Source organism: Pygocentrus nattereri, chromosome 13 (genome assembly GCF_015220715.1).
Source record: "Pygocentrus nattereri isolate fPygNat1 chromosome 13, fPygNat1.pri, whole genome shotgun sequence".
NCBI lineage: Eukaryota > Metazoa > Chordata > Actinopteri > Characiformes > Serrasalmidae > Pygocentrus > Pygocentrus nattereri.
The window spans coordinates 22513410-22527475 of NC_051223.1; the positions used below are offsets into that span (position 1 = coordinate 22513410).

The following is a 14066-nucleotide window of genomic DNA, read 5'->3' on the forward strand; positions in this document are numbered from 1 at the left end:
TGCTGATATAGGGGATTTGATAGAACAAATTCTGGGCATAGTGGAGCGGTGGGTGAAGGAGGTGTGCTAAACGACATGAGATTAGAGAAGGGGGTGTAATGTGTGTGCTAAGAGACTGGGGGGTGGGGTCTACCCTGCCTGGCAACAGTAGCACACTGCAGAGCCCCCAGGAAGAGAGGCTGAGATGAGAGCAGTCACACATTGTGGAGCATCAACTCAACTGGATATGCAAATGTATAAGATAACTGAGCACATTCTGGCAATTTTGCATACTAAAAAAGCCCTGAAGGCTCACTGAAATCACGGTGAGCTGGTTCACTTTTGTAGTTACAGAGGAATTATCAGTGTCTCCATAATTCAATTATTGACATGTTAATGAAATCTTTTAGAGTGATTTGATGACTACTTCTCTTACTTAGAGAAATTTCTTTATTTACACTAGTGTTAATAAGAACCAGGGGTTGTAATGTCTACAACTCTGTTGTTTTGCCATCTGATAACTTTGAAATAGTCATAAATTTGAAAAGAAAATTGGAGGGGGGCTATTTTGCCTTACAACTCCCTGCACGTATCACTCTACCACAAGTGTTTTAAAAAAATCTTTATCTCAAAATTATTGTAAAGAAAAGTCTCAACATCAGGCAAAGTATCAGTAACTATTTCAAGTAATCACTCAATGTGATACAGCTTTTAAATACTTTGGACATCTGGCTCCTTCCAACATCATTGTGAACAATTGTGTCTCTGTAAGTTTGTCTAGAACAGAGTATTTCATAATCATAATCAAAACCTAAACGACTTTACACCTCAACCATCTAATTATGCAGAAAGTAAAAAAAAATCAATGGAACTCTAACTAAACTCAAGCCCAGCCTTAGCATTACTGTTATGGTTTACCTTACAGACCCTGGCCACTCTGGCCACTCTGGTCTGACTGGAGTAGGGGCTCTGCTCTGGGTTTCTCTCCGTGAAGAAGAAATAAAGTTTGTCATCGTCCCCAGTGGAGCTGTTGATGCTCTCTCTCAATAACGCTGAGCCAACAAAGTCCGCCTCTGCAGAAAACACAAAGGACTTAGCTGCCACGCACAAAATAACAGATGAATTATGTTTTAAAGACATTACTGCATTGGTGGGACACGACCACAGTAACTGTGTACAGTGCTTTTTAACAGTATGTTATTTTCTGTGGAAAAACTGCCCACACCGTGGGAAGAGGACCTTAAAGGAAAAATCCAGCATTTAACTTAATCTCTGTAAGCTGCATGCATATTGTATACTCGATTACCATGGGCAATAAAAATGAGGCATTCCCTGCATTTAGAAAAGAACAGAAAACCCACTAACCCAAGACATACCTATAATAGGACCCAATAGACATTTGCTACTATTTGCTTGTAATTGTATGATACAAAAAAGAGTAGGCTGTAAAACGATGAAGTATTCACAGTAAAAAATGAAAAGTGAGCTTAAAATTATGATAATTTATTTCACAGCTTTTCCTGAGCTTTACCTGAAAATTCTCTCAATCCACATTTTTTCATTTTTCACATTTTTTCTCACATTTTATTTCCTCCTCTTGGAATCCCAGTTATGGATAGCTGTGGCATCACTGGGGTTTGAGTTCACAGTCTCCTGATGGTGGGGTGAATTCTTAGTCAAATGCACCACTTGGGAGCCCCTGAAACTGCTACATTATAGGAAGGAACATTTCAACCGTTGTTCAAAAAATGCTATATTGAAGCAAAATCAGGGGCTCCAAGTATTCTTCATGGTATGATTTCCACAAGATGTTGGAAACATACCTTTGAGATTTTGGTTTACACTGACATAACTGCATCATGCAATTCCTGCAGATTTTTCAGGTGCGCTTTTATTTTATGCTGTGAATCTTCCATTCTTCTACATCCCAAAGGGGTTCTATTGAATACAGATGACTTTTGCTTTGTGATATGGTGCATTATCATGCTTGAAGTAGCCATTAGAAGATGGTAAACTGTGTCAGCAACAATACCCAAAAAGGCTGTGGCATTCAAGCAATGATTGATTGGTATTAATGGGCCACCTCCACCAGCTATAAGTGTTATCACAATGCAGGTTAGGTCCATGGATTCATACTGTTGGCACCAAATTCTGACCCTAGCATTTGTGCGCCTCAACAGAAATTCTTTGGACAAGGTTATGTTTTTCCAGTCTTTTCCAGTTTTTTTCAGCCTCCAAATGTCCAGTTCTGGTGAGTATGTGACCACTGCAGCCTCAGCTTTCTGTTCTTGGCTGATAGAAGTAGAACCCGAGTAGGCCGTCTGCTGTTGTAGCCAATCCACGTCAATGGGTAATACTGTTGCTCTTCTGTCACTGTGAACCTGTCTGGTCATTCTCTGTTGACCTCTCTCATCACCAAGACGTGTCTGTCTTTAATTTTTAAATAATAAAAAAAATACTGTCTCATATTTTCTGGACATGTGGTGAGCAATTAGATCTTATTGTTGTGAAGAAAACGTGTCCCACAGTCTGAAAATCAATTTCACATATGTACAATTGTTCAAAGCTGAGTTTTCCTGTCGTACACTTTCTAGCATTTCTGTCTAAAAAAATGTGAATAAGGGGAACATCTGACTGAACTAAGAAGTTTGAGTTGGGTAAGTAGTGTTGTTGAGTTAACTCAAAAAAGCTCTGTAACAGGTTGAGAATTTTAAAGTGAGCTGACATGAGTGATATTCAAACTTTCCCTGATTAAACAGCTCTTAGTATATTGATTAAAGGTAGAAAATGCCATTAAACAAAATGCCCACCATATAGTGGAGTAATGCATTTACCCAAAAGCCATTTTGTTGGAGCCTCTTCTGTCCGCAGGTTGGGGAAAGGGAAGTTACGGCGAATGTCAGGGGTGCTGCGGAACTCATACTGAGAGGCAGAGTACATCTCACCATCTGAGAATAAGAACAAAACACCTCAATGTATTCATTTGACAGTCCTCCACACATTTCACACATGCATTGTCTCTTTAGATTATGCATCAGAGAAACAAAAATGTGAGGCTGTTTATGTAAGATTTAGACTGTGGGAAAGAATGCTTTGATTTTCACATTAGCAATTCAAATAATTTCCTTTAGTCAAAACTTTAGTTAAAGTGGGTGATTGTAGATTGATTGCTCTGCCCTGTTGCATGTCATTGTAACTCTTTATTGATTGGTTGAGCCTCCGCTGGGAAAAAAAGTGAGAAACACTAAATGAAAAGAGTGGGCTGTAGTTAACAGCGTTTGGATAAAATAAAAAAGTATTAAGGACTCGTGTCCTTGAGTTTCATTCACCCACACACACTCCACCCACACTCTCATGGATACATTGCACTTCCATTGATGTTCTGGCGTTCTGTATTCCAGCCTTAGTTTGTTCTTACCTACAATGAGACCAGTGTAACCCTTTGCTGGGTCATAGGGACACTTCTCTTTGCCCTCCTCAAAGCGCACAAAGCTAAAGCGCTCCACATCCTGCCAAACAGAATATAGCACAAATCAGAGATCTGTTGTTATAAATGTGCTGAATTCGATCAAAGATGACTTCACACTAAGTTTGTCTTAACTCAGCACACTATAATGAGCTTAAAGTCTCACTATGTATGCGCAGCGAGGTCGGAAGGCATGAGTCCCGCAGGTATAGAGATGAGTCTCGTTATATCGATCGAGGAATCGGACGTAATTGTAGCATTCTGTCTGTGGCAGAACAACAGAGAAATGATTACTTCACTGATAAAGGATCTTAAAGAAATAACAAAGCCATAGCCAAGAAGATTTACATTATATGGCCGAAAGTATGTAGACAGCTGACCATCATACCTATAAGAGCTTGTTGCACATCTCATTCCAAAACCCATGGCCATTAAAATGGAGTTGGCCCCACCTTTGCAGCTATAACAGCCTGTACTGTTTTGAGAAGCTTTTCTTCAGTTTAGAGTGTGTCTGTTTGTTTCCCATTCAGTCGAAAGAGCATTTTTGAGGTCATGCATTGATGTTGGATGAGGTGTGGTTCATGATCGACATTCATCTCTAAGGTGTTCAAGGTGTTCAGGGTCAGGGCCCTGTGTATGCCACTGGACTTCCTCCGCACCAAACTGACCAAACTATGTCTTTGTGGACCTTGGTTTGTGCACAGGGACACAGACAGTCATGCTGGAACAAGAAAGAGCCTTCCCCAAAGTTGTAAAAGCTGGAAGCTATAATTGTCTAAAATGCTGTAGCATTCATATCATCCTTCACTAAGCGGCTAAACCCAGCATGCATTCTGGTAGGTAAAATTCTCCTGGCATCTGCCAAACCAAGATGCAAAACTGCCAAATAGTGAAGCATGATTCATTACTACAGAGAACAAGTTTCCACTGCTCCAGAGTCCAGTGACAGTGTGCTTCACACCACTTAAGCCAATGCTTGACATTGCACATAGTGATCTTAGGTTTGTATGTAGCTGCTCAGCCATGAAAACCCATTCTCATGAAGCTCCCAACATCAAGACTCAGCAGCCCCACTCTTTTAGTTTACATGGTCTATCACTTAGTGGATGAGCTGATGTTTCTCCTAGATGCCTTCATTTGACAATAATAACACTTACAGTTGACCAGGAAAGAACAATTCATAAACTGAGTAGTGGAAAGGTGGTATCTCATAGCAGTGCCATGTTTACAGTCATTTCATTGCTGCAGAACTCTTCATGTCTATGGAGACTGCTTGGCTATGCGATTGATTTAATACTCCTGTTAACAAAGGGTGCAGCTAAACATTTGAACGATAATTAATAATTAGGATGAGTGTCCACATACTTTTGGCCACATAGTGTAACAGAGACAGAACTAAGATTGTGTAAATATTTCATGACAGAAGTGGAGGCATTTTAACCACTAACAAAGTGTGCTTGAATTTACATAACCAAAATGTATAGTATTTGCACATGTAATGCAAGTGTTTGCACAAGAATAAAATTATATCAATCAAATTCTTGCCAGTAGCTGCAAACATAATGATAGCAATTGTGTTGAGGCAACATATTTTCTGAGGCAACATATTTTGGTGCACGACCACGTGACACAACTGAATCATGAACCACATTCCTTCTCCTATAAAGTTACCATTCTGGAGATACAAGGATTTGTTACAATTGTGACAAATCAGACCTCAGACAAAGGATCTCTGTCAAAATCTCAATGTACTAGGTTAAGGGAGCAAGCTTTTATGTGACTGGAATAATGTGTACATAAAACTTTAGGCCTTGAGCCACAGTCAAGGCCTATTCTGACATCACTAAAAGGAAAAAAGCCTTGTCAAGCATAGTCAAACCTTGGACCAAGCTTTGACTATGTTTATGGAAGTATTCAAAAACATAAAAAGTCTATGCCCTAAATTTTTATTGTATTTTATTTCGTTTTATGTACCCAAAGCTCATCATTCTTCAGTTTTTACACAACCCCTCTTCAACCCTTAAACAGCCTGTTTTTGTTACTGTGTAAATGAGCTCTGTTCTGACATTCTCATTCTAAAAGTTGTCTAGGCTGAAACACTCCTTAGTAATTCTCCACAAATGGGCGGAACTAAACTGATAAAGGCTGACCTCACAAACAGAACAAAACATTTTGTATGGACTGGGGGAGTGTTTACATACTACATCAGCCTCTTTTACTTAGAGTAATACATATAAGGCCTGAAAGGCCCTTTTTTCGTCTAGTATTAAGCTAAATCTAGGCCTGAAAAACTGGCACAATATGTTTGGATTTGCTGAAAATTCCATAGTTCAGAGATGAGAATTTAACATAAGCCCTAACATTTGTGGAGTGATTATTCTAAAATCACTTGTCACATGATTTTACAACAACAGTCAACAAGTAGAAAGAAGTGGATGAGTAGCGAGCACTAAAGACCCAAAGTGTGTTGCCTCAGGTACAGCTGATATTTAAAAAGATCCTAATTGAGGAGAATCTCCAGAGTAAGACATTCAATCCAGGGCAGCTTCACATGAGGACAAGGTTATACCTGATTATCTCTTCCTTTGCTTAAGCACTGTCTCTTCTGATCTGCAGATGCAGCCCAATCAATCTGTTATAAAGACAGAAACAACAAGTATAAAAACAAACCAATTGAAAAGAGTTTAAAATAACAGAGTGGCTGCTGATGGTACTTGCAGAAGAGTTGTTGCGTATAGTGGAGATGTTAGCTGAGTTCAGAGCATACAGGGCCTCTCTGGCTGCCACATACAGCAGTCCAGCTCCATCTTCCAGCAACAGAGAGCTGTAGTTTACAGCCAAACCCCGGAAACGGTTACATCCAAGAAGCCCTGCAAACAGCCAGAGACCCAGTTAGAAAACAAGGACACACATGGCCAAATGGTGTCACCAACACAACGGCATACTTGCGTCAAATTTATCTATAGTCAGAACTCAAGGGAGAGTTTCTCAGAGATGAATGAAAAGACTGCAGTCTGTGCCACAGCTGATCAAACAATGAAATCAATGAATCAATGAAAGAGGATAAAATGGATTCTCCAAAGGCTAAAGAAGCTGGGCAGTGCTCCAAAAGCATAACCAGAAGAAGGAAAACGAGAGATAATGCAGAGGGAGGAGGAGAAGGCTAATCTGCATTAAGCTGACTCATGCTCATCTTTAAATCTTTTTGCCTCTTTCTCCCTTTATCTCTCCATCCCACACTCATTACTGCCAGTGGCACTGAGCCACAGCTGAAACAGAAGACACAACAGTAACATAAACACAGCACTGAGATGAAAAACTTCAACTGCATACTGTTAAAATGCATTCAGTTAAAATGGGCTCATTATTGGTCACTAAATCTGTAGGACTCACAGTGAAACCACAAGTAGTGAAGTCATATAAATCTTTTTAAATTTAGAGCTGTCATGATTTCCAAAAAAATTGGTTAAAATGGACTTACTCAGTGAAGCAGCAATGATTAGTGGGCTGTCTGCATGATGATAATGCATACTTTAAATCCTTCTTACAGAAAGAAATAGAGTCTAATGGGCCCATCCATGCTTTTATTATTCTCACCATGATGTGTTCAGGTTTATCAGTTCAGCCTACAGGCAAGAATGCTTTCCGTTGGGGAATATCAGTGAGTGACTCTTGTCTGTTATCAGTTGTTTGCTCAGCATTGTGTGAAACAATGCACTTAAAATCACAGAGTTGTTTGAATTGAAACTAATACATTGCACAAGGATGAGTATTCGCAGCAAAGTACAGGGATGATGGAGTTTATTCAGTTTTCAATAAACATTACATTACATTGCTGTATGTTTGGGTCATAAATATATTGGTATCAATATCAGCGTGGTATCAGCTCAGACAAGATGTGACCCGGAACAACATTTATTAAAGCCTTCTTGCACTTGCAAAGGAAGTGGAGAGGAGACCCAAACATGCAAATAAGGGTAAATGAGGGTCGCTGTTAAGTCCCGTTGTGCCACAATATAATAGAAAGAAACTAGTTAACTGAACTCAACCTACTCAAGTAAACATGACTGTGCATAATAAAAAACACTCAGAAGACTTTGGTGATTACCAGACTTTAATTACAGCATAAAGTTACCTGAACAAAAACTGCACAACTTTATTGATTAAAGCAATGTTATTTAGGGTAATTAAATGAGATGTTCCTTAAGTTGACCTAACCAAATCAGATGTAAGCCGAACTTGGAAAACTATTTAAAACAATTAGGTTGTTTGCAGATCACTGGTGTAGATATTAAATTTTTAATTAAAAAGTAACTTTTACTATGAAATTAACTATCAAACTAACTATGAAGTTATGTAAACCTATTTTTTTGGAGGCAATAAGTGACTGATTTTCATATATAGAGTTAACTGATTTAAGGTTAGTGTGTGTGTGTGTGTGTGTGTGTGTGTGTGTGTGCGTGTGTATTTTCTATATATTAATGAACAGATAGCAAGCATATATTGTTCCGCTGACTTGATAAAGTCAGCATTCTGCTGTATGCCACCACTGGTCCACCCAGATTATTATCCTGCATACAAGGTCTAGCTAGTTTTATCGCTTTAAACAGATTTTAAATACGATTTTAAATACACACAGCATTTTATTTTTAATCTAAGACAAATATTACAAACCACTGAGTGAAGAAAAAAATAATGACTAGGTCTATTACCCAATTAACCTGTGAAATAATCAGAAGACACTTTGATTACTAATATAATCAATAGTGACAGCCCTACTTATGCATTCATAGTACTAATTAGCATGTACATTGTTAAACAGCATAATAAACAGATGGACAATGCATGTTTAAAAGAGTAGGACAGATAACACATGAAATGTGTGAAGATTTGGACCTTACAGCATATTTCTGTACTCTTCATAAATCCTTTACCAGTCTCAGTTCTTTAAACACTCTTTTACTATATCTAGGAATGAAAGCAGCTTGCTGTGTCTCTAGAGGTACTTTCTATAAAATATTCATATAGCATGGGTCACTTCAGACAGTCTGTTTCCTTAAATTAAGAATGCACACTGAATTCGAGCTGACTGCAACACACACACACACACACACACACACACTTACACTTGTTCGTGCACTGCATGTACAAATAACACTCCAAACTGCGCACGTTGAGATTTCCTCCCCCACATTGTGAGAGGGGTGACCATTCTGATGAGAGCTGGCATTACTAGGCCACATATCAAACATGGTGCCCCTCAAAATGCCCTACGACTGCCCCTTTCTTTCCATCTCCATCAACACCCCTCCCCCACACACAGACCCCCTACTTCAACCAAAAACCAAAAGCCCTCAACCTTCTCCACAGGCACATCATGCACCCTGCATTAAAACCCATAATAAAAAGGTGGCTTTATGCAGTTTTACTTTGCGTGATCTGCTGCAATGGTTGTATGATCGTTAGCATAAAGTGGAAAAAATAATAATTTACTTGATCAATGTGAAAAACAGATAAAGCTTTTTTTCGTTTCCCTAGGTATTTTAGGGAAATGAGAAAAGCTTCATATCACTCACTGCTAATCAGAGGTGTTACGATGTGTAAACAAACCCATTTAATCCCACCAGTCACGACTGCGACTGAAATGCTGTTTTGAGTTTGAAAAGCTCTAAAAGAGCTTTTAATGTGTTTTCTACTGAATGATAAATTATACATTAAAGTATAAGTTGGTTTCATATGTTATGTTTCAATGTTAACACTGTTATGTGGATGGTGCACCTCGTCACATGATCAGAGCCATTTGCTTCAAGCATGCACCTCAGAAACATGATGGAAGGAAATAAACACAACATACAGCTTCAGCTATCATATATGGTGCATTACATTTTTAAAGGTTCTATTATTGATAGCAAGATTGCATTGTCACAATCATGGTCCATAGAAAAGTGGCTCACCTTTGTTGCTCATAATCCTCTTTATCAGCTCTTTTCTTTCATACAACTTGACACTGAGGTTTTGGACATGCTACAACATGATGACCCAAGAGACTGCATGAATCATTTGCACCATTATAAAATCAGCTGCTTCAGTTTACATGCTTCACTGTTTAACTATTCATTTATTTTTCATTTTGAATGATTTTATTGTTCATTAAATGGTTTAATATTCTTTTTTAATTCAGGGACTGTAAGATACACTGTGAATGAAATACAGTTAGACTTTATGCTTTATTGATATTTGGCATATCAGACATCCTGACATGAATTGGAATGGTTTCTACTAATGGATAAGCAGATAGATATTTTATCATTATTGTGATAAACTATTTCACAATATGCTTTTCTGAGTACCTAAATAACACTAACTGACAACAGGTTTCATTACAAAGTGAGCATAACTAGACTGTTTCATTGAATTTAGTGCAGTGCATTTTTAAAATTTTCATATAAAATTATTGTAGTTTATTATTAGTAGTAGTATTTTTATATGTGGCACTTCAGGTCCTACATGTCTGATACAACTTATTAAATCTCATAAAAACTAAATACTGTGATGCATATCATGTATCATGATATAATATTTTTGTCATGTCATCCACCCAGGTTTTAACAATTCCTTAAAAGTCAACTACAAAAATAACATGAAAAATCTGTACCCAACTGAAACTTTGTGCTTTTAATTCAATTGTCTTGTATGACAAATTACTTGTTTGTGTCAATTACGCCAATTCCCACCTACGGACAGCTAGGTCTCCCCAACCACATAAAGCTACTAAGCTGTAGGGTTGAGTGCTAGTGCATGCACCCCTCAAGATAAACGAAGCTCTGCTACATCTTCTCAAACTGCTGATAATGCAATGTCATTGCACAGCTCAACATGCTTGGAGGAGAACACTAACTGCCAATTCTGTTACATCAGCTAACTGACACCTGTGTTCACTAGCACTGTGCTGAGTGATGGAGGGAGAGGGAGGGCCATCCTACCCACCCATGGAGTGAGACTGAACACTTGAAATAAAATAATAAAAGTATGAAATAACTTAAAAAAAACTCTGGGCATATAAGGAGATGTGGTGGTATATCTGTGACGTATAAACCTAAAAGAGTCATTTGATCCCCACTGTGATCCCTATTTAGCTCCCAGCATGCACTCTGCTCATCCTCTTCACATGCTGTTAGCCAATCAGGCTGTGCTATGTCAAATCTAAGAGAATCTCTGCTATGGACCAAGAAAGGTCAGAACAGACCTGAGGGGTGAGTGGGTGTGTGTAAAGAGAAGGGACACAAGTCATGCTGTTGGGCACACACACCCACACACACACATACAACCCTGCTCCCCACAGCAGCATGATCCAAGGAGACTCTTCAAAGGTCTAAAAAAGATTAAAGACCTACGGCCAAATGACGGCAACCAGCATTTTTTTTTCGCATAATATAACACGATATGAATACAAATGAGAGGGCCTCTGACATAACACTGCGCAGAGATGATTACACTGGGGGTTGATGCAGGGAGCAATTGTCCCAGGGCAGTCGCGTGGAGTGTCCTTGGACCCACATGACGGAACAGTATTACAACACATACAGGCCCAAACTGTACTCTCCTCAAACACGCAGCTGAATTTACGGTAACAAGGAAGGACTAGACTGCAGAAATATTTAACCATTTTGAAACTGGCAAATAGAGCAAAGCCAGTTATTGAAATCCTTACCTCCATTCATGAACTTTCATACAGTACTGTGGAAAGTCAAAGAAACATAAGTAAAAAAAACAGGAATGTACAAAACAGGAAAAAAAAAAAATCCACAGGTGTTTCTGTCCATCCTTTGGACTCTCGCTCACACACCTATCAGTGTTCACAGTCTCCCGAATTCTAATATGATTCACCTGTGTGTTTACGTCATGTGATAGGTTTAGTTTTGTATTTAAGCCCTGGCTTAGTTCAGGTATATTGTGAAGTATTGCATCCATGAGATCATACCGAGCGTTTGTTTTGACTGCCTTGTTTCTTTGTTTGACCGTGGCTTGGATTACCCATTTCTCGCTTCTTTGTCTTTGCCCCTCTGTACTGTCGCCTGTGTTGCTGGATCAGTGTGTCAACTTTTGGACTCCTTTTTGACGACGTTTTTGTATTAAAACCCTCTTTTAAGGACCTGCATGTGTCTGTGTTCTGCGGCCATGTCACAGTGGGATTACTTCAGTCATAAGAACAAATAAAACAAACATTGTTCCATATATTTATATACATTATATATTGATATATTTAATATTTTTAGAATAAACCCATGTTTATACCCATATTAAATCCATGTTTTCTGCTTCTGTTCCTGTTGCTGAAAAATGAAGTAATTGTTTTTAATGGTTGCTTTGACTAAAAAACTATAAATAAAGGTGGTGTCTTTGAATTTGTTAGTGACAAAGATTTCATGTCAAGTACATGAATTAGCATGTGGCTTCTTATATTTTGTTCTTGTTCTTTGCTTTGTTTCTTAATCATAGCGCATTAGCACAAACAGAGTAATTCTGTTAGAAGTACAAATTCTAAACTTTCAATTGATGCCACATTTATGTTTGAAAGTAGAAGAAGAAATATTCAGCTATGATATGAATTTGAGCTTTGTAAGAACAATCTTGTTTTGTATTTAAAAAATACTTTTTGACAGATTTTTTTCTGGTTGATGTTGAAATGAAACAAACAGAAATAGTGCAGGCTTGAAGATGTTGATGACATAAAATGAATGTACATGACACTCATTATGTAACTAAATATGTTATCATCATGTCATTACATTTAAATCCTTATGTAATGAAAATTAAATCTAAAATAGAAAAGCAAAACAACATGAATAAATCTAGACATCAAGGGTTTAAAAGAGTAATGTGCAGGACCTTTACACATAAATGGCTATTACTGACCTTCATTGCAAATGGACACAGTAACCAGGCCATCATTTGTAAACACACAAAGGTTAGCTTGCATTATAAGTAACACTAGCACCTTCTGGAAGCAAAATACAGCTCCATCAACTCTGCAGACCACCCACACCAGAGATATACTGAACACCACACTGTGCTAAAAATGCACAGACAGAGTCAACACATCTATCAAGACCTCCAGTCATATTTTGGCTGTGTGCGCCTCTGTGTGTGAGTGTGCAAGCGTGTGTACTAGTTACTGCTGAATGTTGACTCAAGCATTCACGTTTCACCATGACCCTTGCTCTGACAGGGCGGAATGGAAAATGTGCTCAAAAGGATTATAAGCCTTTGTGACCACATATGAGTGTATGCATCTCCAGTTCACACATTCACATGTGACTGAAAGATGTATCCAATAGTCAATGGTTGAACTATAAAAAAACATAGGTTTATGGTGGGTCCAAACAATGGGGTGGGGCAGGGGTGCTCCCAAATAACTACAGCCTCTTGGTGTTTAAATCTCAAGGACTGTACAAAAATCAGAAACCACCTCCAATGTACTTAAATTACAGTCCAAATAACCATTAACCCCTAAAATGGCCAGGGCTCACCAGCAGACAGAAAGTGTTATAACACACTTCTATAGCCTAAACAGAGCTCAGCTAGTTTGCAAAAAGATCTCAAAGGATGTGTGGTTGTCAAGAAACCCTTACTAAGAAAAAGAAATAGACAAAACAAAGAAACATTTTATAAATTAAAGAAGCTCCTGGTTTTCTCAGACTAATGTTGTGACCACCCAGAATCCAGACTTCAACATTACTGAATGTGTTTGGGATTACTTGGATCGTGAAAAGGAGACAATACAACCAACTTCTAGGCCTGAAGTTTGGAGGTATGGAAAATTTGAAAGCAAGTCTCCTGAAAAGAATGGAAGCTGTAATAAAGTTAAACAGTGGATACGCTAAATCCTGAAAAAATGAAATTATGTTTAGTTTTTGAAGCTTTTGTGTAATGTTCTGTGAAAAATATGTTCTCTGTTTCATTTTCTAAAAAATGAATAACTTGTACTAAATGGTGATTTTGACTGAAAATTAAATAAATGAAGGGTGGTCTCTGACCTTTTCTTACAGCACTGCAATTAAAATATGTTTTAAATTATTTTAGGTGATATTATAACTTTAATCCAAATGTGATGGAAAATGGGATGGCAGTTTTCTATGGTTTTACGCTAACAATCAAATCGAGCCCTACTAGTAGTGCTTCCCTTTCCATCTACAACTATTTTCCTCTCTACAATCTAACCCTCAGTGTACAGTATTTTTATGTGTAGCGATGTCTATATGAGTGAGGGTGCTGAGCACGTGCCTCCCCTGTGGTGCGACCGTGCATGTGTGTGTGTGTCATTGCTGATTCACTTCTTCCTCTTGGTTCAAACCGAGTCAGGCTGGCAGATGAGGCAGTCGTGCGTACTGGGGGAAACTAAAGACTAGAAACACGGGCGAGCACTGGCAGAAGATATGAGGAACATTATACAATGGCATTCACACTTCACCAATAGCAAAAATCTCTGGGTTATGTTAACTAACACACAACAAGCAAAAACCAAGCAAGCTTTTACTGATGTGCATCCATTAAACTCCACTTAGTTCATTTTCAGAAGAAAGCAAGTACTGTCAGGGTCCTATTCATCCTATTCACTATT

General features: G+C 38.3%; 1 protein-coding gene across 1 annotated transcript in view; it reads right to left on the minus strand.

Moving 5' to 3' along the window:
* Positions 1-14066, minus strand: part of sema4gb (sema domain, immunoglobulin domain (Ig), transmembrane domain (TM) and short cytoplasmic domain, (semaphorin) 4Gb) — a 47884-nt gene that overhangs the window by 19479 nt on the left and 14339 nt on the right. The window contains exons 3-8 of the mRNA XM_017696070.2: positions 6164-6315; positions 6015-6077; positions 3612-3710; positions 3398-3488; positions 2814-2927; positions 898-1052 (exon numbers count right to left, since the gene is read on the minus strand). Of these exons, the coding sequence (XP_017551559.1) occupies positions 898-1052; positions 2814-2927; positions 3398-3488; positions 3612-3710; positions 6015-6077; positions 6164-6315 (674 nt within the window). The remainder of the gene's footprint in view (positions 1-897; positions 1053-2813; positions 2928-3397; positions 3489-3611; positions 3711-6014; positions 6078-6163; positions 6316-14066) is intronic.